Source organism: Molothrus ater, chromosome 1 (genome assembly GCF_012460135.2).
Source record: "Molothrus ater isolate BHLD 08-10-18 breed brown headed cowbird chromosome 1, BPBGC_Mater_1.1, whole genome shotgun sequence".
In the NCBI taxonomy this organism is placed as follows: Eukaryota; Metazoa; Chordata; class Aves; order Passeriformes; family Icteridae; genus Molothrus; species Molothrus ater.
The window spans coordinates 81705822-81730126 of NC_050478.2; the positions used below are offsets into that span (position 1 = coordinate 81705822).

Here is a 24305-nt window from a genome sequence, read left to right on the forward strand (position 1 = left end):
TAAAACTAATACATCTCTCACTTAAATAATTCTAATTGGCCAGTTCTTTATTGACTGTGTTCAAATCTCAAATTTCCTGTCTACGTTTACTAATTAAAGTTAAAATTATAGAAAGGGGCCACGTTAAAGGTAAGGGCTCTGATTTTTTTTTTCCTGTTATATTTTGTATTTTTCTGGAAAATTATGTGATAATTTAGGTCAGGAGGGACTTCCAGATGTCTTGCCTGAGGACTTCCTTTGTTGCTGCATGTTGGGCATGTAAGAGAATCCCTTGACAGTTACTTCTATGAACTTTATTTACTGTTTCTACACTTTCCATGTTCCTCTTTTAATGTTCTTCAAAGGTATTTGGATAAATTAGTTTAAATTAAAGATTTTCTTACAGTTTTTGTTGCAGTTAATTTCTTTGCAATCATTTAGTTTAACTTGCTGAAGATAAAATAGTTTAACTTCTACACGAGACTCTTACTGTTCATACAGAGAAGTTACTAAAATATATCTGTTGTTCCAAAGAATATTAATTTCAAGAATGTAATTTTTAACTTAACATATATATGGCTGTTAAATGCCCATTTTTCTTTGTTTTGAAGATAATAGTTTCATTGCATATTCTCGAGTTGGAATTTTCTTTCTTCGTGGCTGGAATTTCTCTCCTCCTACTGCCCCTTGAAAATGCCAGGAGAGATTTCATCTGAAGTTTTGAAGTTCTTTACAAACATCAATGTTTAAAACACTTATACAGTTATTTACAACTGAGGTTTTTCAGAAAGCTGCCTGACATCAGTTCGAAACTTGAGTTCAAGCTTAGAGTGTGCACCAAAGCCTTGATTTTGTTCAGTCTGATTTTTTGTCAAATCTGTATGGACCTTTGTGGTTCATGCATTTTTTTTAACCTAAGAAAACAATATGTGTTCAAAAGTGAGCTGTGACAACCTCATCAGAGTACATGGGTTAAGTTCAAGTTGTATCTTTCAAGTGCAGTCTTTATAGAGTTTCTCACTTTGACTTTAACAGCATTAAAAATCTCACTACATTACATAATTAAGGTTTATTTATACATAAAAGAATGTATTTATGAAGGAGATTGGGAAATTAGGAGCACACTAAGTCAAGTCATTAAATTTATAGAGGTGCTTGAAAGACCATATTGATCATAGGATTTATAAAAGCCATGTCATTGTAAATATTGTCAACTTGTTATCAGAAATAGACTGGTGTGCCACCTTAACCTATACAGCTGTGTTCTTTGTAGAGACGTGTAGTAGTAGCTGTGTATGACCTGTCCTTATTTTCTCTGGCACTGACTTTCAAATCCCTGTTTACTCTTTCCCAAGAGAGAACAAACCTGAGTGTCTGTAATTTGGTTCAATGAATTTTGTTGCCAGCTTAAGTAGAATTATAACATTAGTTAAAACCAGCACACTGAATGCTGCAGGTTGTAATTTGAATGTGAAAATTGAAGGTTCTCATTAAGAAAAATAGAAAAAAAAAGTATCCTAATAGGAAAAACCTTAGCTGTATAGATCTTTGTAGTGAATCACATATCCAACATGGATTGCATGTCATATCTGCACACCTCCTCTGAACTTCATGGAAATCTCATCAATCAGTATTAAACAGGAGAATATGTCAATTTAAGGGAAGCAGTGGGTAACAGTAATATCTGTAAACATGGTTTTGCACTTGCTTTCTAGAATAATGCAATCCATATGTGTCCATCTCATCTTTCAGAATGACAATTTTCAAGTCATAATCTTCTAATGGCAAAACCCACATTGTTATTATTCTTTCGGGACATTTTGTTTTTTCTTTGTGTGCTGAAGATTCAGGACACCTTTTTCTCGTTTTTTTTCCCACATTGAAATGACATTCATCTTAAAGAGTTTTATACCTGTCTTTCTCCTGTATAGAAGCATTAGACTGTGTTGAATATCTAAATTTCCATTTTGTGGGAAACTCCCCAGAATTTCCTAAAGATTAGAAAGTAAAAAGAAAGCAAGCTCTATGTAGAAATGTTTGACTGCATTACTGAACTATGTGGGAACCTTAGGGACCAAAGTACAACAGATTGAACTACTCAGCTCTCTTCAGATGCCTTTGTTCTGTATTTCATTTGCAGCCTCCTCTATTATTATCTCCTCTAGCAGAGGAACCAAGGGCTATGGCACTATGAGTACACTTGGTTCCAAAGAGGGGACTTTGCTTTGTCACCAGTGTGTCTGCATTTATTTCTTGTGCACATAGTATTACTCCTTTTTAGCAGGTGTTTTCATGACTAGGGCTTTCCCAGAGAGTTGGCCATTTGGTTAACTTGCAAGCAAATATATTTATATCTAGTTGTAGCAGTTTCTTCTGTTTGGGTTCTTGTATGTGCTGTTAACTACGATATCCAGAAATATTATAAAATGTTTTAATATTTCACATACTTCTCCTTCAAATTACTTTTACTGTGGACTTAGAGCCAATTGAAAGCTGGGTATTTTGTCACTGAAAATTGATTTATAATAAACATTTTGTATTTAATGCAATCTTTTTTCCTTCTGTTCATGCCTGACATGTTTTTCTCAGTTCAGTTTTGGCAAGAACTTTCCTTCAAACCTTCCTTTTAAGTACCCATATTTCACTCTCTTTCTACTCTGACCTCCTCCTGGTAATTAACTCTTCTGTTTCTCCAGGCATTTGAAATTTTCTGTGTTGTTCAGAGATAACATATTCAGCACTTGTGCCTTATAACATGGAGGTTCAGTGTGTCCTAATGGATTGATTAGGAATTCAGTTGGTCATCCTATGATCTCTGTTACAGATGTGAATTGCTTTTTGCATTACTGAGTCAAAAGAGTTATCTAACTCAGTATGAGATTTCTTTCATGCTGCTAGATATGGTTTGTTATAAATTCTAGGGTCATTCACAAGAGGATTCTTCCAGAAGTTTTCAATATATTTCCCTGTACACCGTACTCATTTAGCATTGCAAAAGCAAATGCTGTAAATAGGAAGGTTTACGATGGAGGAAGAGAAGTAATTACATTAGTTTTCACAAGTAGGTTTATTTTTTTTCTTGAAGTGAAAAAAACTCATTCTTGGGCTTGTTGAAACACAAATACTCTGAAGGCATTTTCCCCCTTAATTTAAACTGGCTTTTGCCCTATTATTAAATAGAGAGTCTGCTTGCTATTAATACAGTCTCCATTAAAAGACAGGTAAAAAATATTTTCTATATTAAATCTGGATAAATGGTCTTTCATTATTTCCTTGTAAATAAAAATGAAAAGGCCGTAGTTTCAGTAATTAGGCAGCAGTGGTTGCTCCAGAAATCTCAATTCTTCTTGATAAAATGTGCTTTGTGGCATTTTTATCTAAGGAACATATGGATGTGCACCATTGAGGTGAAAGAATGCAGCCTGATTTAAAATGCACTTTGACTACACAGGCATATAAAGGCATTCAAATTTGTACATGTATTGGCACATTAACACCAAGCATGCAACCTGCTCCACTGAACAGCAAAGTTTGTAAGTCATAGCTGCTGAATGTTAGATATGGAAATAACTGGAATTAACTCATACAGTAAAACTGTAGTAATGCAGACTAGGCTTTACAGTCCTGGCATAAATCTCTTGAAGCAGTGAGACAGCTCGAAAAATGAGGATAAATTGCTTCTGCTCTGCAGTGCACTGTTTCACTGTTGTCTAGTATGTCTCTGCCCATGGCTTCTTTCTCTGAATGGATGTTTTAGTGCTTCTGGTTAGTGCTGCAGTCATACTTTTAGAGACTAAATTCTCCATTTGATGCTTGAGATAAATATCTCAAAAAGTGCAGTAGGGCACACTTTCCCATTAAGCAAGGTTTCTCAGCAGAGCTGACCTCAGATGCTGTGGTGATGCAGCCCAACTCTGTTGGAGAAAGAGGTTCAGCCTTTCTGTGTGCTCCTCTATCTACTTACCCTCATAAAACTCACAATAACAACAAAAAAAGGCTAAATAGTATTGTTGTAACTGTGGTTGTTTCTGCAGTAGTGATTGATACAGTGAATCATAATGTTGGCCAGCTTTCTTTTGGATTAAAATAATGAAAAACTTCAACAACAAAGCTACATTTCTAGGGAGAAAACTCTAAAGAGGCATTTATGGATAGGATCATCCATAGCTAATCATCAGTATCTCTGAAGCACATAGCACAGCTCAGAGGCTTACATTTCTGGATTACCTGCATTTCTAACAAATTCCTTTTGCTTGCAGGCAGTGGAGTGGCAATGTGATGAAGCTACTAAAAGAGCCTGTTACAGTAAAGGCAAATCAAAGGTAAGCACGGGACGGCTGTTCTGCTTTAATAAAAATATTATGTTAATAGCAGATGTAATTCAGTGTATAAATCCCTACCTTATGCATTTTTGCTGTCTCTTTTTCTGAAGAGAGACATAGGAGAAGAGTCTACCACTGATGCATAAGCAAAGAAATAAAGAAGACTATGAGAGATAGAGTCACATGATTCCTGTCTGAAATGGCCATGAACTTTAGCTTCCAACAATTTACTGTTTTGACACCAAGGTTAAGCATATGCATGACATATGTAGTGAACTCTATTCTCACTTCATTTTCTGTGTTGTAAATCCTGAATAACTGTGTAATTACTTTGTAAAATTCTCAGTTTATAACCCTGTGTTTAAGATGAAATTTTATTAACTTTTTTATTTCCTATCTACTGGTACTATGAAGAAAATAATATTAAGTGCACTAACTTCTTAGACATTGAACTTGATGTATTTTTGTACTTAAAACCAATTCTTTATCTGGCCAACTGCAATTTCTATTATTCAGTACAGGAAAATGTAATGCCAAGGTGGAACCTTTGGCTGTGCCAACCTGAAGCTGGCTATCAAATTAATTATAAAAGCAATTAGAATTGCATGCAATCTATGTTTTTAATTTTTATACTGTTTAGTGATTGAAGTTAATTCAACTAGAACATAAAGGGAGAACACATCAAGAGTGATAAGTGCAAAGGAGCACACTTTTACTCAGTAGAATGTGTTGCATACGTTATTGTGCAAAAACTCAAAAAATCCCAAGCTTCAAAAACATATTCCAATAGCTCTATCATCTAGTAAAGGAGGAATCTCTTCTGCATAGTTAGCTAATCACTGACTTTTACATTTCTCCCATTAAACAGTGAATTTCCAGCTCCTTTTTTGCTAAGTGCTAGGAAATAAAATTGCAGTATATGATTGTACTTCTGAGATAAACTTCTGAGGAAGAATGGCCTCACCTCTGAAGCAGGACCATGTTACACTATGAGGTATAGAAAAGAAAGGACATTTGGAACCTCATATTTTAAAGAAATGTTTAATTTTCTAGGTTGTTATTTTTCCCTAGAAAATTTATGCTTCAATATGTAATATATCCCTCAGGCCTTTATCCTTAGCTTTCATATGACAACACCTGCAAGTAAGGGAATATGGTCAAGTGTCAATGGAGAATGTCACAATGCATTGAACAAGAGTCATATACAGTAGAAACTATTCTGGTAGGAATGCTATGTGTAAACAACAAACATGGCTTTGTTTCACTGTGATTTTCCAAGTTAAAGCTGTCAGAATAGCATTCAACTTGCCTGAAAGTCATAGTGCAGTGACTGTTATCTAACTTGATGGATGGAAGTCATTATAAATTCGAGGCTATAGCAGTATACTTTGGAATAATATGTTGACAACTCTGTTACCACACATTCTATTCAACAGTGTAAAGCATCTGTTGCTACTAAATAATTTTGTTAGGAGAAATGGGCAGCACTGGTGATACACATCTAAAAATGGCCCTTAGTGTAGTTTTTCATTCCTGCAGAGTTTCATTTATGCTCATCATACTTTTTTGAAGAGATGATGATTGGAAGTTAAGCTGTCGCTGTAAAATGGTATATATATACAATTCAAATAATGACCTCTGCGATTGTTTTTTTGTATTGTTATTACTTGTCTAAGGATTTTATTTGTACCCATAGCCATGTTCCTCATTCACAATCTAGAAGAGGGGTTTAGTCTTTATGCTTCATTACATTCAAAAGAAATCCTGGGAGTAAATACTTTTTATTGTAATCACTTGGATTGGGTTTTTTTTATGTTTTTTTTTTTTGTTTGTTTGTTTTTTTGTTTGTTTGTTTTGTTTTGTTTTTTGGTTTTTGGGTTTTTTTGGTTTTTTTTTTTTTTTGTGTGCAAGCTTTGTGGCCTGAAAGGTTCATATGGGAGTTGCTGGAGAATGCAGAAATACTGTCTGAGAAAACCTACCCTGCTGGAACTTCAACTGTCTTTTTGAACTTTTCATGCCTCTTCTGATTTCACTGATGGTCAAGGTTAAAAGGAAAGATAAATTTATGAACAGAGAATAGATAGCCAAATTATGTTTGTCTTTTATTGCCTTATTTCCAAGACTAAAGCAAGGTCACTATACTCTCTGTAGAAGGAGATGTATACAGAGCCTTCCCTTGGAAAAACTGGGAATTTTTAGATCAGGAGGAATTAATTCCAGTCCTGCATTGTCCCTCTTCATAGGAAATCTCTGCAAACACAATTCCAGTTACTGTTATCAGGAAAGCTTGATTGCTTGCCTGTTGTATAAATAAATGCAGCCCAAATTGCAGAGTTGCTGGGGGTTGCATTTCTGTAGCATTTCTCAGGTGAATTCAGATTTCAGGGCAGACACATGTAACTGTAGGAAGACACAGGAAAGACTGAAGTCAAAATGTTCAGGCCAGCCTAGACTGTGGCAAAGGAGAGATGAGGATTGCAGGGATGGCTGTGGGTAGGTTACTCATTCAGATCCTGGTTTCTGTAGAAGCTCTCCTGACCACAGAGCAGCTCGAGAGCAATAAGTTCAGGTGGCAAAACCTGAACTCATGGCTTGAAAGTCACTTTAACTGATGGAGTGAATGCCCTGAAACCAGAAGGTGGCTTTGAACCCTGAAGCAACTCAAGTAGTTTTGAGATAATGGTCAGTGAAACACACTCCTTTTTTTTGTTCTTGAGAAAGAAGCTGCGCGGAATTTTTGCCTGTGGCTGTTATCAGTTGTTCTGAGGTTTATGCTTTAGAAGCCAAGGAGGGAAAAGAGCTGAAGGGGAAAATATACAGGGACATCTGTCACATTTGACAGTGTAATGTGCACTTGACTTTTGAAGGCTGATGTTTGTTACTCAGACTTCAGACATTTATCTACCAATTTGTGCTTTTGCCTAAAATAGCTAGTGGCTCCAAGAGTGAAACATGCAAAATTATGTCCTTGTGGCCAGCATGCATTAGCATGTAGGAATTTAAAACACCAGACAAGATTAAGAGAATAAATTTGCCTATTCACACTGACACTTGTGGTAGGAAATGTTAGAAAGAAAAAATATAAATGCACTTGTTGAGAATGCCAAACCAATGAGAGGTTGAAAATAATAATGCTAATTGAAATTAAGTCCCATCTTTTGCTTATTTAAGATTCTAATGGCTGGGTGTGTAAGTATCTGAACCTTCAATAAAAGTATTTAAAAATTAAATGCAGGTATGTATAAAATGTTAACCTATACAAAAATATTGCTGTGAGAGGATAATTATCTTGCAGTCAGATTGACCTTGGATTGTCAAGGTAGTCTTAAGTAACTACAAGCAGCTTGCTTGGCTGCTGAATTGTTTCTAATAGTCATATTTTTTTTCAGATATGCCGATACAAAAGTGGAAAGTACTTTCTAAATGTATTTCTTTATTTCAGATATATTTTTATAGGCAAATAGGAAAGTATATGGCATAGAGTTTGAGATGAACTGGAGAATAAGACTACATAAAAGATGGCTACCAAGCCTAACACCACCCCCGAGCTAAAATATCCTTTGGTTTGAAGTCATTTGCCACTTCTACAACATGCATCTCATTTTTGCATGTGTCAGAAGTGAACCAGTACAGTCAAACTTGACTTCAGAGCTAGAAAGGTATCTCTTAACAATTCAAATGACTTAATAGTGAAATCCTTTTTCAGTATGTTTTTGGGTGGTGATAGTTTTCTTCACGACCAATTTTTTAAAATTTTCTTTTGCATTAATGTGGATATTTTTTTCAAATTAGTAAAGTAGCCAATTAAAAAAAAAGATATAATTCCATTTTTGATTTTTTGCACTGTGATGCCAACAAGAATTCCATATGAGATATCTTATTTGCGTGGTTGCAATATGGATTGTTGTCTAGTTGGCACAGGATTTAGGAACGTTAAAGAAAGAATCCTGTGATTCCCAAGAATGTCAGAGTTTAAGAAATTTGCATTATTTAAGAACAAAATGAGTGGGTGATCAGTGTGCAAGGAATTTGAAAATGACACTTTTTCAGGGAGATCTGGAACATGAAGAGGAGAGGTTGGATGGGTTGTAATGTCAGAACCCACTTATTTTTCCTACATGTACATTCCATGCCTTTTTGCAAAGGGCAGAATGGAAATAGACCAATGAATAAATTACTGTTTTACATTCTGGGAACCTCCTTGAGCAGCTTTCCAATGAAAAGACCAAAAAAAATCCCCCAAAAAGTTACCTTCTAATTTTTGGGGTTTTTTTAAGTGATGGAGTTAAAGCAGTCTGATAAGGAAACTGCCAAAACTAGCAACACTGCCAATCTGTGAAATAACTACTTTTTTAATGGCTTGTTGCATTGCCCAACTCAGTTATATGGTTGTGTATTAGCTTCATTGTGGTTTAAAGAATATTAAGATGCCAGTTTATATAGTTCAATATAAAAACATCGTATTTTTTTTACCCAATAGGAATCAAATCTTACTTCTAAGCTGTTTGTCCCTTGCCCTTAAAGACTCAAAGAGAAGCATTTAAAAACTACTTTTTCACAAGAAACTAATGCAAATGTGGGTTTGGGAGGTATTTTTTCCAAGAGGTAGTTTCTTTCCTGAGATTTTACAGGATTTTTTGAATTTATTTTTAACTTGACTTTTATGAGGAAAGGTATAGAAGATAAATTGTAAAAGTTTTCTCAGAGCCCTTTAAAGTATTTTTCCCATCTTCTTTTGCAGTGTACTTTGTGCCTGTTCAATTTATTTAGGATTATATTTGTTGTCTTCCAGGATGAGAGTCTATTTTCGAGATAAACAAGCAATCCATTTAATAAAACTGTAGGCCAGATAATGGGACTTCTATGCTATTACTCTTGTATGGATTTACTTACATGATTTCACTTAATATCGGCTAGAATTGCATAGCTGTATTTTCATAAGGTTTTTTTCAGACTTTTTATGAGACTATCTTGTGGTGAATGCTAGAGAGCATTCAAATGTAAGTTTCCAGGAAATTTTATTTTCTCCAAACATATTGTTGATCATTTTATTGGATACAGACATTGATTTTTTTCAAGAGAAGTGTTTAAATTTTTTCTCATACAGTTCTGGGAAATTTTTAGTACTGCAGGACAAAGCTTTCTGTTTGAATTAACAGTAGACATTGCTGTTGATTTCTAGCTCCTGAAATGAGAGATATGCACATCACAAAACCTTCATCCATCCTAATGGGGTAAAAAAACATGTCAAATTATTCCCCAGGGTGAGCATCTTTGTATTGTGGTAATGAAATTTTTTGAGAAACTTTGAACTTACAGGAAATGAGATGCTTCTAATAAAGCGGGGTAAATTATGAAATTAGTGGTAACAAATCCACATCAGAACATCTCAAGAATTTTATTTTTACTAGTCTTACTATAGTTTTGTTACTGACAACCTGTTCTTTCCCTGTTTTCTTCACAACTTCCTTTCTTGGCCTAATCTGTCTTTGAAGTCAACATCTGATCTCCTGAGACAGTACTGTATTATTTAAGTCAGCATTTATCAGATCATCTATCTGAACTATCAGTTCAAAATTTAGCTAAGTCTTTGAAATATATCCTGAGAGGAAATCTTCTTTACTAGAGAGGTTTTTTTTTATCCTATTAAGAACTTTTCAGAAAGGTTGATGGATGCATGTATGTGAATAAGAAATCTGTGCAAATTGTAATCACTAACTCAGGTATGCTTAAGCCTTGTTTACCTAATTTTTTTTTTTTTTTGTGTGGATAAATAACCACGGAAAGCAAAGTGTTATTAGTCTTCTCTGTACTCTGCAGTGTCCCTGAGTATATTCTTTCTTTTTTGTGTGGCAGGAGGAATGTCAGAACTATATTCGAGTGCTTCTCGTTGGAGGCAATCATCTCTTTACCTGTGGAACCAATGCATTCACTCCAATCTGCACCAATCGCACAGTAAGAGTTAAAATATTTTACCCCACAAGCTGGAATCCATGCTCTGAGCCAGCAGATTAAAAGGCAGAGCATGTTGTGGCTGAGAACTGGCTGTTTGGGTATTGATGGGTGAGCTGAGGTGTAAAAGGCTGATTTAGCTGGTGGCAAGCCAAATAGAAGAGCTAACCAATCTCTTTTTGCACTCTTTTCTTCTGCTGTGGGAGGAAAAGTAGTTCCTACTACATGCCAAGTTTTATGAACCTTATGTGTTTATAAGACTTCTGCCTCTGTCAGGTTTGATTGGCATCAATAGGTTTAGTTATCAAATGTGGTTGGGTAGCTGCATACTGTGTATGTGTAGTTCTGGAGAAATGAGAGTACTTGTATTAGTGATTTCTGACTAATCTCATTCTGGTGAGAATGAGAAATTTCGACTGAGATCTGTCATTTTATGTTCAAAATAAGCCTAATTGTAGCATCAGTAATAGTCATAATAAGTATAAAAATGTCACTGTTTGGACTAGGCTGCCAATTTGTTTCAGGAGGGGAGAATCACTTAAATGCAAAGAATGGCTGTATTACTAAAAAGCTCATTGGCAGATTTATTATATTTAAACCCATTGCACACCTTTATTTTCAAATAGCATATTAACATCATGCTGTGGTTTATGGCTCAAAGTGTTTGGGCCACTAAATCAGAGTTGGTTCTGCTGAGTTGGAAAGCTCCTTTTCTTACTCTCATTTTTCATGTGAGATGTTTTTCCTAAAACACATCAACAAAACAAATAATGTTGCCCTCTGTAGTGGATGCTGTATTGATTCTGGCTATCAGGTTTGGTTTTATTTTTCATATTAACAGTCTTTGCAGAGGTAACTAATTTTTGAGCCCCTTCTAATGGAAAACATTTAGGCGTGGTGGATAATGACTGACATGTATGCTTTACATATTGAAGTGGCAAAAGTGAGATCTGGCAACACTACAGTAAGACTTTCTAAAGTGACAATTTCAGATTGATGTAGAGGTTGGTTACACACAAAAATAAAGTAGATAACAGGTGTTTGTCATAGGATTTTGCTCAGATTGATGCAGCTTGGCTGAAATGATAATTTTCAGGTAATTTTAATCCCTTTTTCTAATTATTTTACAGTTAAGCAACTTGACAGAGATACATGACCAAATCAGTGGCATGGCTCGTTGTCCCTACAGTCCCCAGCACAATTCCACTGCTCTTCTCACTTCCAGTGGAGAATTATATGCTGCTACAGCCATGGACTTTCCAGGAAGGGATCCTGCTATTTATCGAAGTCTGGGGGCCCTTCCTCCTCTCCGAACTGCCCAGTACAACTCCAAGTGGCTGAATGGTGAGTGCTGATGGACTGTGAGACTCATCTTTTTAACTCATGTTCATCATACTCTTGGTATTGAATTGATTCTGAGAATCTCAATGTTTTTGGAGTATTGCTTATTTAACTTTATTTTGCTTTTTTAATATATTATTTTACTGGTATGAGTACTGTGGAATTTAGTTCATATAGCTGAAGCTTATAGATGTGCCTTTAAATGCACGTCATTTTTGTAGGCACAGGGATGAGATGCACATACAGTGCTCTTACATGGCAAAGCTGAGTCAGCTTTGGGCAGCAGCTTGCATTGAGCATTCTTTTCTGAGTCCCTCAAAAACCTAAGGCAGAAAATAAACAGTTTGGAATGGACTGAATTCTCCTGGCTTTCCCTGCAGGTCCCAGCCTTGACAAGCAGAAAAAGTTCAGCTTTCAAGCTGCTTAGGTGGCAGACTGACATTTTTGACACTTATTATAGCTAAAGGATAGGGAATAGATTACAAAACATATCATAAAATTGTGTTTAGCAGTCAATTTTGTTTCATGGATGTTAATCACATGATGAGGGTTTCCAGCTGGGAGAAGCTGCAAACAGGCAGAGATTCCCAAGATGTGACAGACTGAGTTGCCATTTTGTTTATTACAAAAACAAAGAAGCAGATTCTTCTGAAATGAAAAATATTATTAAACATAAAGTGTAAAATTATGTATATTATAGTTTGCCCATGCCATTCCAGAAGAAAAAAAATAAAAATCATAATTCATGTTATGTGACACAACAGTCACTATTCCTACAGTACATTTCATGTTATGATGGGATTAGTCTCATGTTGGAAATAAAATACAAATATAAATCGTTCTAGCTTCAGAACATTTGGTCAGCTGCAAGTAACAGATTTTATTTTGAAAATATCCGTTCTCATATAATGTGAATGCTGAATTGTCGTGGTTATACGTCTGGTATATTTTATTTGAACAGTGAACCCATCAGAGGTAGCTCGCAGAAATTTGTGACCTTTTCTAAAGGCTGGATCATTTTAGAATGTTAATTATCAACAACAAAAAAAGTCCTAAATTGTGTACAACATAACATTTATAGCAGTGCAAAGAAGTGAGGGGAAAAATGAAGTCATTGTATGTATATCCCTGGTCAGGTACCCTTTGTCCACTCAGCTTGGTATTGGAACTAATTGCTGTGCCAAACCTGCGTGCTTTTGTCAAAGGGGAAAAAGTCTTCACACAGAATTTGCAGCTTAACAGGGTATTTTTATGCCAAAGGCATGCTAAAATTCCCTCTAGGTTTCTCTAATTAATCATATTCACTATATTCACATTTTGTCTATTAAAAGCTTCAGATGTACTTATACATTCTCCGTTAGAGTTCATTCTTCTGACTCAAAACTGTTTATAATTAAGTTACCAGGAAACTGTAGCTTTTATCTTTGAGGAGGAAGAACAAGATGACTTTTGTAATTGGAGCCAGATAAAGTAAGTCCAATGAAAGCCTGAAAGCAGCCCAGTCAACTGTATTAAAGGGAGGGGTTATTATTTTCTTGGGTAGCTAGGAGTGAGGGATTCATCTGCTTTTATGTCAATTTGCATGCTTTTATGATTCAATGCCAAGAAGCTGCATTAGTTTTTCAGTGCTTGGATTGAAGGGAAGATTTTGCTGCTTTCACTGAGAAAGTAACACAGATCGATAATCCTGCAAGAAAAGTAAGGCATCAACAGGAATGGAAGCTCCCTAGTCAATATCTGTTATGCATCGGTAGCTCACAGTTACTGTAATTCAGCCTCATTTGAGGTGCTCATGTGCATGGATCTGTCAGTGTTTCCAATTCTAAGTTTTCCTCAGAAGCACCCTGTTTTTTCTCACTAAGATTTTCTGCTCTGTGAATCATGTTGGACCAAATCAAATCATCTCTGGGGGCGATGGTTGTACTCTGAAACACAGCTGATTATCTTGTTCTGTGCTTTATTGCTATGCAGTAAAGACATTGTTGATTTTAGTGGCTAGCACAGCAAATTCGGAGATCTTCAATCCCATCAGTCAGGCAAAAAGGACATGCCTATATGCTGAGGCAGTCTGCTCTTGTTGTTCACGGTACCTTTTGGTGAAGGATCTTGACTTGCAAAGCTCTTAATCACAGCTCTTAATCCTAATCTTGTCAGAAGGTCTGTAATCACAGGAACAATGATATACAGTGTTGGAGAGGAAAATGAAGCTGATGTGTCAGGTGGCTTGGGTGAGATCCCATATTACCATGATGTGATTTCAGCCTCTGGAATCACAGATTTCACCAAATAAAATACATTTACGTTGTTGACTGAGTTTCCCATTTGTTCTGGTTCAGCCAGAGTCACGTATTTATTGTCAGATCCTGCCTTCTGATGGGGGCTTGATAGGTCTGGGAGCAATCCACATCAGCCAAGTATGTAAGTTAGCAGCTATTCACTGAGCATCATTATGATCAGTTGCTTAATATTAAAAGATTTTTGAGAAATCAGGTAACTTTCATTTCTGAATTATCATTTTCTTGATGCATTCAAGACTCATTTATCTGGGGGAGGACAAAGATTTGGTTAATTCAGTTAGAAATATTAATTATTCAGCATATGCGTTAAATTAAGCTACAGAAGTATGCTGAGAGAACATAACTGAAAGGGAAAAGGTAAATTAATGTGAAGCACAAAGATTTTGAACAGGCACAAATCCAAAAAGTTAGATGGACAGCACAGCAACATTGCCAACACAGAAACCCTGTTTCTGACTGGAGCTAGTTATTGTGGAGCCATCTTTGAGGCTCTGTGAACATACTGTTTGTTCACCTGCTAGACATGCTTCGGGATTTAACTCCCTGAATTTTGTCTGGTTTGAAAATTTTTATTGGCAGAAATGACTGTTTACCAAATGTTACAGATATCTGCACACTTCCCCAAAGTTTTTCCTGTTTTGGAAGATTTTAGAGTGTGCATGGTCATGTTGTCTTCATTGATGGAGGAAAGAAGCATCTGGTGGTACTTATTGAACTTAGTCTCTTTTAAGATTTACAGTAGTAATTATTCAGCTCCTGAATAACCCTGTATAAGATCAACTGTTCCTTTTTTTTTTATTATTATTATTTCAGAACTTCCCTCTACTTCTAGGAAAATAAATTGATGTTCTGTTTATCAATGTTATTTCTGTCTTCCTGGTGCTCCTGTAGAGAACATCAAATGCAGCTGGCCCAAAGGCAATGAGCAGTTTTTTGACCACAGTTGTAACCATGCAGAAATTCAGTTTGTCTCCGTGGTGAGATGCCACTGAAGCACCAGGCCACTGTAGTAGCACTCACCTTAGTTCAGCAGGGGTTGGGCTGCCACATGGAATTTATCAAGTGACAGTGCAGGGAGAGACAGCCCCTGTGTGATCTTCTTGCCAACCCTGTCAGTCACTGTTCTCAAAGCGAACACGATCACCTAGAGGAGTTAAAGAGAGCTGCAAACCAGCTCTCTCCCCATCCAACAGCCCTGCTGGCTGCAGGATAGGAAGCCTGCAAATGTGAAATAGAGAAACAAACTCTCCTTCCCATAGTGTCATATTTTGGCCATCTCTTTTCCCATGTAAAGGAAAATGGAATGCCTGAGGTTACTCCCATGGATATGTGTATATGCACAAACAGATGAAGAAAGTGGAAAGACTGTTTACCAGTAATTTATTCTGTAAGGTGTCCTGTTCTGCTGCCTACCCTCTCTCTCTGAATCCATGTTCAAGTGTTTCTGTGCTTCAGAGAAACAATTTGAGGTGATAGAGCACACACTGAGGGTTATGTCTAAAGCAAACATCTCTCCCACTGATTTCTTCTCCTGACCAAAGCAGTCAGCAAGACCCTGAGCTTCAGCCAGCTGCTCAGGTCAGTAAAGGGCAACATGTTGCTGGAATGTTTTAAAATTTCCCTTGTAGTATTTCATGAGAAGAATAGTCTGCCTTACCAGTCTGCTTTGGACATTATTAAATGATAAAAAATAAATTATTCTTTCATTAAGCTGGCATGCTGTCTGTTTCAGTGTCTTTAAGCTGTCAGTGCAACAATGTTTAAATAATATCTGGAGTTGATGTAGTATGCTTCTAATTAGACTTTACTGTAGAGTTGATCTGCAAAGTGCAGCAGGGGCAGAATTTGTCACAGTTTTCTCTAGAGAACAGAAGTAAATGTAATAGTTAGATTTGCTGTCCACAGTTGCAGTGCGTCCAGATTGGCAGTGAAAAGCCTTCAGTGTTTAAACTTAGAAACCTTTTCTGTAGTCCAACATTTACAGTTAGTAAAGGTATTTCTCCTTTCAATACACCTCTTTAAATCACTAAATGTTATCTGATACCACAGTGTGAATAGTCCATAATGTCTGTTTGCTTCCCTCAGCCAATAAAAGGGCAAAACATTAGAAAAAACAAAAAAAAAAAAAAAAAAAGAAAAGGAAATGCCTGTCTGTTTCATCACACAAAGAAACCCTAGAACGTTTGGTTTCATAATTTGTCAGATGCCTTTCCTTACAGTTGCATGGGTCTCCAATTATCTTGAAATTATTTCAGCCATTTTCTTTACCCTAGACATGCAAGGGTAGATGCTATCGGAACATATTAAATAAATAAAATCTGTGTTCTAAATGACACAACATTTCATCAGTGGGCAGATGATAGATGATTAAAATTTAATCCTGGATCAGCTGCAGCAATAAAATAAAATAAAACTAAACTAAAATAAAATAAAATTTAAAAATAAAATAAAATAATCTCTTCCAAATGAGAAGCCTTTCCATCTGAGGAGATGAATGTTTGGATTGTTCTGCTTTACTGGTAGACATAATATTACCATTTTTCCTCTTGCTCTTCTAAGAATTTGGTTATTAGATACGCTTACTAAAGTGGTTCTTCTGAGATCACTTTCTTAAAAACACTAATAAAAAGATTATTAATCCAGAGCAGATACTTTTAGTCTTCACAAGTAATAGTAAGAGTAAAATTCTTACAAAGGTGATTTGGCTAGTGGGATTTAATACAGCTCTGAATCAATGCCTATTATTGTTTGTTAGCAGATTTTTATTATAACTTTTGCTACTAGTACGATATGTAGAGAGAATTTACGATCTAAGAATAAAAATTAGTTCTTTCAATTTTGTTTTTAAGGATTAATGAAAATGGCTATAATAATTCAGTGTTATCCTTTCATTTTTCTGGGTTTTAATGAAAAGCCTTGTAATTACCTAGTGCAAGCTTTTCTTTATTATGTAATATTTCATGTAACTCAAAACCAGTGTGTGCTTGAATGTGCAATGTACTCTTTCAGATAAGAGTCCTGACTGAAAATATGCAAAGCATATTCTGCCAGTTTTGCTTATTTTGCAAGAAGATAAATAATTACATTTCTTTGGTTCTGCCACCCATAAGGTTTGCTCTTTTCTTTTGTATATATCATCCTTTTTGCCAGTATCCTAAAATAGGAGTGAAAATACCTGCTGGGTTTTGAAACCTGTCCTTAGGCTTCTTCACTGGAGCAGTTACCAGACGAAAAATTTGAGCAAATTTGAGCAAAAAAAGCTGTGTTTTTCCTTTCAAATCCATACATCTTCTCCCTGATGGCAGTGACAGAGTAGGAGAGCAGTAAGCTGGTGTGAGGTAGAATAGAGGTGCCTCCCTTAATTTCCTTTTTCCTGTATAAGACTAAGTTATTACAAAACATCTTCAATTCCTTACCTGTTTGAAATGGTAGACAACAAGTACTACCCATGGAGTTAGGATATTTTTAGTTCTTTTCTTCCCTAGGTAAAGCAGCAAGGTTCACCTACCATTTATTAAAAACACAAAGAGGTTACTGAGGACAGAGCTTGGTCTTTTGTATCTCATCTAGCCTGCCTCTGTCAGGTGCCAATCAGAGATGCTGAATGAGGAAGGAGGACACTGCTGCAAGCAGATCATCTGTTCCCAGCTGCAGAGGCACAACAGGAGTGTGACCCTCATTAATGCACACAGCTGTGATACACAGTGACCCAGAGAGAATGAAAGAACTTAGGACTGAAATGCATCTCAGTCAGGGGAAGGTGGAAAATTTCAAATTTCAGGGAACATGAACACATGAAAACCAGCATTTATCAAAGAAAGGAGAGGACTGAAAGGTTACCTGAATATGAGGAATAATGTCTTTACTGTGCGAGTAACTGTATACTGGAACACACAACCCAGAGAGGTTGTGGAGTTTCATTCACTGGGGATATTCAAGAACAGTCCAGACAGAATCCTGACCAATGTACTTTAGGATGACCTGACTTGAGCAGGGAGGCTGAGTGAGATGACCCTTCTAACCTGACTCATTCTCTGATTCTGTATGATTCTGTGACAGAAATATTTGAGATAGAGATGGAATTTCAACAGCAGACATACCAAGCCTTAAGGTGAAGGGGGAAGAGGATGATTATGAAATTGGTTTCCTTTTTGTTATGAGAAGAAAAAAAAGAAAAAGGAAAAGAGGAGCAGGTTGGAATGGGTTGATGCTGTCTGTATGCCAGGCACTCACCAACAAAGCCTCTTTGTCACTCTCCTCCACAGCTGGATGGAGGAGAGAAAATATAACAGAGGGTTCATGAGTTAATGATGGGGAGAGATCACTCAACAAATATCATCATGGGCTAAACAGGCTCAGATTAGATATATGAATTGAATTTATTGCTAACAAAATCAGAGCAGGATAATGAAAAGTAAAATAAAACCTCAAAACCCTCCACCTTCCCCCCCCATGCCTCCCTCTTTCCCAGCTCTACCTCCTACCCCAGTGGCACAGGGAGACAGGGAATGGGGGTTATGGCCAGTTCATCACCCATGGCTTCTCCCTCTGCTCAGGGAGAGGGATCGTTTCCCTGCTGCACCATGGGGTCCCTCCCATGGGAGACAGTTCTCCATGAACTTCTCCAGTGTGAGTCCACCCCACAAGCAACAGTCCTCCCCAGACTGCTGCAGTTTTGGTCACTCTTCCATAAGGTGTGGTCCTTCAATGACAGGCTGCTCCAGCATGGGTTCCTCTTTCCATGGGCCTTCCATGGGGTCACAGCGTCCTCTCAGGCATCCATCTGCTCCAGCATGGGGCTCTTCCACAGGCTGCAGGTGGATTTCTGCACCCCCATGGAACTCCATGGGCTGCAGGGGCACAGCTGCTTCACCACGGTCTTCACCTCCAGCTGGAGAGGAATCTCAGCTCTGGCACCTGGAGCACCCCCTGCCCCTCCTTCTCCACTGACCTTGGCGTCCACAGGGCTGTTTCTCTTGCATTCTTTGACTCCTCTCTTCTGTGGCCACAGCTGCAACTGCACAATAACTCTTCTTCCTTCTTAAATCTGTAATCACAGAGGCATTACCACTATTTCTAATTGACCCAGCCTTGGCCAGTGGCATGTCCATCTGTTGGAGCTGCCAGGGATTGGCAGAGCTGGACAGGGGAGAAGCTTCTGGCAGCTTCTCATGGAAGCCACCCCTGTACCCCCCCCACCAAGGCTTGGCCATGCAAACCAAATGAACAAGTCTGCAGGGAAAGTCATTTACTTGTCTCCTTCCCTGCAAAACTAGAACTGAGAAAAGAAAAAAAAAAATGGCAGTGAAACTATTTGGAGAGAAATGGGTTAGCCATCATAATTGGGTTTTCTTTCCATACCATAGCAGGTGGTTGGCAAAATCTCCTTAAAGAACAGTAGATTCCTCTGTGTCTGGAAATCTGGATTCACTTTTAAGTAACCATCCAAACTTCTGGATCTTTTGATAGATCCCCGTACTCCAGATTTCTAGAGATTTTGAGTGAATTAATGAAATCCCTACATATTTTTCTCACTTACCCCCCTGCCCTTGCATACACGGCTTTGCAAGATGTCTATTCACTGAATATAGGTGACAAAATCCACTGAACTCCAGGTGTGACTTTCAAGGACTTCAGTATTAGGTTAGAGTACGGAATGGCTGCTGTGACTAAATTTGCCACTGGCAAATTTACATCAGCAAAATGATATAATAAATTGCAAAGTATTATGCGATGGAAGAACACTTTGCATTGAAAATGAAGAAGATTTATTTAAAATAAACAACAGGAAATAAACCAAGGAATTTCGTAATACCATATTTGAAAACAATTTTTCAGAAAAGAAATAATTGCATTTCAGAATTTATTAGAGTACATCAGTAAAAAAGTAATAAGTGAGCATCCACTTTTATGATTATGCTGAATTGTATTATAAAATCTATCAGCAATATAAGAGAAGATTGGAAAAAAAATGTCTGGGATACACAGTTTTAGTGTATTTTGCTGTCCTTGCTCTTCCATACCTATAAAATTTTCAATTTAGCAAAAGGAAAAGAATGTAAAAGAAATCATGGAGAGCTAAGGCATTGCAAAGGAAATAGTCAAAACAGATTGGTAGCCAGCTACTCTATGGCAGGTTGGCATTTTTAGCATGCATCATAGGTAATTGTGAAACAGAGGAAAAATAGCTATTAATAAACCATTTCCAGCAGTTTGCTACAGGACTTAACATTTTACAGTTCAGCTCCTGAGGATGGATATAGCTGTGATGACCACAAGTTATGTGTTACTTTTGAGACATATAATGCTGTAGGAAAATTTTACTCTGTGAATAAAATTTGTCCCTAAACCTTCATGAGCAGTGATGCCTTGATCAGCCTAATTCAAGGTCTGTACTTTTTTTCCAACAGCTGCAAAGAGCCACAACTAAATGAGTATACTTAATGAATATCCAGAGATGGCAGAATGCAACTGCAACTGGACTTTTTTGATTATGTTAATAAGATGAAAGGAAATAATAAAGACTGGCATGTCTGAAGCTTAAATTCTTTCCATTGTTTTAAGTGTCCCTTTTGAAGAGCATTTCTAGCTGAAATGTGAAGTTTATTCAAAAATGCTCAAATGCATCTTTCTAGAATTTAATGCTATTAAGCATTTGGCTGAATACAATTATTTGGAAGAAATGGGTCTTTAGAGATCAACAGTGTGGTGTGATTCATTGATCTAGTGAGGTCAGTGAAAAAATGAACAAGTTCCAGAGAGATGTCATTCAACATTAGAGCAGTATCTAGACTCCTAAGATCTTGAATATATTATGTATTCATGTATCTTTGTGTGTGTGTCTTATATTGTGTGTGTGCATATATACATATATAATATGATCTGTGTCTAAATCAGAAAAAAAAATATTTTAGCTTTCTTTTAACATTTCTGGGATTAATTTCACTTTGGATTGGGTCTTCAAATGCCTTGCACTTCAGATGTGAGTGCTCACATCTCACAGGGTCAGTCAGTGGAAGTCACAGCTCTTACTTGCTTAGAGTAGGCTTTGGACCTTTAAATCCTTAAGGTTAATTGCTGTTACCTCCTTAAGGAAAGTTAGATCATTTCCTGTAACTTGGTTAACTCTGGAAGCATTAGTATCCACTAACTCTGTAAATGAAGCCATGTTAGATTGCTTCAGAAGTGAAGTTATACAGATTGAAGAGCAGAAGTGCACTTTCTTGCTCCTAAGTTCAGACAAGAACAGGCAGAGGTGTACTTTCTTGCTCCTAAGTTCAGACAAGAAGAGGCCAAGACTACCTCAGATGCTCTCAAGGAGCTCTTTTATGCTCCTGTTTCCCATTTCTATCCACAGAAAAATTCCTGTACACTTCCTCTCATCCTTTTACCCCTCAGACTGTATCCACACCACTAAATAAAAAAGGCCCAGGAAATAAGCTTATGCATGACACCTTTGGCAGGTGGAAAGGGAGAATAATCTAAAGGAAATCATTGTGTCTTCCTGTTAAGTGCTTTCACGTTAAGAACAGAGACTGTGCTCCCCAGAAAATGCGGGTTTGTCTCTAGCCTTCAGAAAAGCAATCATATTACTTCTTGAAGCACTATCTTGGCTTGAGTTGAGTTGTGTTTTCTGCAGTAACTTAGAAGAGTCTGTGGGGAAGCATCCTTGTTGGGCAGTACTCACGCTGCTTTATGAAGTAAATTGTAGAAATTCCCAGGATTTGTGCTGAGTGAGCAAACTTCAGAAACAGCAGTGCTTCCAGTGCTAGCCACCCAGTGCTTTCAGTGCTTGGGCTTGTGCTCTGTGTTGTACTGCTCTGTGATGTACGCTGGAGATATCTTTTGGGTCACATTGACAGTCATTTTCTTGCTTTCCTGATTACACTGGTTCCATTTAATTTGGGAAAGTCTAGTCAGCCTGACACGTCCATAAATTAAGTATATAAAAAAACCTACAGAGGTCGTATACAATATTTGTGACATTATTACAGGTTGACGTTCTCATACTAGCTGTATTGTGCCACACACCAGAATCCTTGCACTTGTTGTGGTGATCTGATAAATCAGAAATGAGATGTGTTTGCCCTTCCAAGAGCTATTTGCAAAGTCAGCATGAAACAAGAGATTCACTTCATTTGCTGCGTTAAAAACTTACGTGATAAAGCTACCATGTCAACAAATAGCAGTTCACAGCACAATAGTTGGACACACAAGAACTGATTTTTCCTAGCTGAGATGCTACTTTTTCCTTTGAAGTTTTCAGGTGACCCTGTTCATTTTTCCCAAAGAGAGAATGAAATAAACAAAGTCTGATGTGATAGTCTTTCCATATCCACTGAATTCCCTAAGGTATCTCTGAGATTATTACATTTAATGCAAACGAAAGCAGTTTTCACAAGTTTCAACCACAGGTCACAATTTCATTGCTTCATAATCAATAGAGTATAGGTCTTTGCAGATATATATATTGTTTCTCAGTTTTAAAACCATGAAATATGAGTACTAGGTATTTTTTATACATCTATTATGATTATCAGTGCAACTTTAAAATACTGTCTTTGAAAGGCTGACATGGATTTTCAAGAGCCCTGAATACATTCTGAATGTATTTCATATTATTTTTACTTCTACAGTTCTGAAGTTTGTTTTATTTTTGTAATTCATTATTCCTCATGCTGGGTGATTCCAATAGTGTTTTTTTAATTCTGCAGTGAGATTCTGTGGTGCCAATGTAGATATCAGTGGGCCTTCAGTGAGATGTATCTTCAGGCCTCATGGCAAGGCAGGGCCTCCTTTTTTTAATGTTTGTACAAAATATTTTTGTTGGTGGATCAAATTGATTTTGAGTATTTGCACAGTAGGTTTTTGAAGCTTTTGAAGCCTTTGAAGCAAAAATCCCTATTGTAATGAAAGTTTTACACAGATGTGGAATGAAGATTTAAGGTTCTAGTAGGGTTAACATTATTAATAGTTTGGTTCTTTGTATACTGTCAATCTAATTTTATTTCTTATTGTATAAGTGCTGTCCAACTATTTGCCTTTTTTATTCCTTTTTTTTAAAGATACAAATGCACTGATAGTATGCAGCTTAGGAAAGCTTGAGACACCAACATGTTCTTAAAATTGTTGGGTTGTGATCTGCCAGCAAAATACCTGCGCAGCTCTGAATGTGGAAAAAATGTGGTGTGTTCCAGACTGCTCTCAAGGAAGGACTTCATAAAATAGAGGGTGAAAGTTACAGGGAGGAGTGAGAGCACTATTGGATCTGCTCAGCTTCATACATCTGAGGCAGCTCATAATCACTGCTGCCAAAAACCTGCCCTGGGAGCTCTCAGCACAGCAGATAGAGATGGAAGCAGCACAAGAGGCCACATTAGCTGAGATCTGGTCTGTCTTTGAAAAAGAGTTTTCTGACAGTTTGGACTGCTGTGAGGCAGTGCCAGTTTGCTTGCCTTTCTAGTGCCCCTCCAAAGTTCTGATAGGTTTGAGATACTCCTATAAAATGCTTACATTGAATTGCAGCAGCCTTTTTCTATACAATAGTGCTGTCAAAAATGTTCATCTCTTGATTTTATTTGAAGTGCTTCCTCACAACAGATGTTTCTAGAACAATTTTTAAATTTGTTTTTCCACTTCAGAATAAAATTTGGAAATGAGAAACAAAAGTTTCCTTGTTTTTCAGAGGTATCAGTGTTCTAAAATGGTTCCTTGCACAAGTGGGGCTCTTCTTCACAAATCTGTGTATCAAATTTATCTTTCCTTTAAGAACTTGTCAAGTTGTCAGCCTCTTCTAAGGTCATGGACTTTCCTCAGTTCTAGTAATCCTTACAGGAAATGGACCACATGTTTATTGTCTTTGGTATCCCACTGTTCCCTTTTTTCTTTCCTTTCAAGAAGTATTGCCATCTGTTGCTTTACAGATTTTTTTTACATATTCTCTAATTTCTCCTTCATCACCATCGGGTTTTTGATCGATTTTTTGATTAGTTTTCAATAATTTTTTAAATAAGAAAAAAGAAATCTGTAATGCTCACAAAAGCATTAAGCAAGATAGGGTTGAAATGCAGTTATCTTACCATCAAATATTCTTGTGTAGTTCTCTTTTCTTTTAATTACAGCCTCTGAGCACATTTTTACTCACCATCAATTACCACCTGTTATCCTGCTCATCTGCAGTAATGGTATGGTGGCAAAGCAGAAACAGAGTTAAAAGATAAAGCAATTACATTGTAAGAATTTACTGTGTCATTATGTGAAGAATGAAAACTCTGAGACAGTTTTGATGGTGGAATACAGTGAGCTGAGCCAAGGCTGCCCAGCACAGTCTTGTTCTATAAACACCTAGAGCAAAACCTGTCAGGCCACGTGCCATGGTTTGACCCCAGATGGCAGCTCAGCTGGTTTTTTTGCT

General features: G+C 36.9%; 1 protein-coding gene across 4 annotated transcripts in view; it reads left to right on the forward strand.

The window, feature by feature from the left end:
• Nucleotides 1-24305, forward strand: part of SEMA5A (semaphorin 5A) — a 313729-nt gene that overhangs the window by 164582 nt on the left and 124842 nt on the right. For all 4 annotated transcript variants that reach the window (XM_036406161.2, XM_036406172.2, XM_036406169.1 and 1 more), the window contains 3 exons: nt 4239-4301; nt 10158-10256; nt 11384-11597. In XM_036406161.2, coding sequence (XP_036262054.1) covers nt 4239-4301; nt 10158-10256; nt 11384-11597 — 376 coding nt within the window. The remainder of the gene's footprint in view (nt 1-4238; nt 4302-10157; nt 10257-11383; nt 11598-24305) is intronic.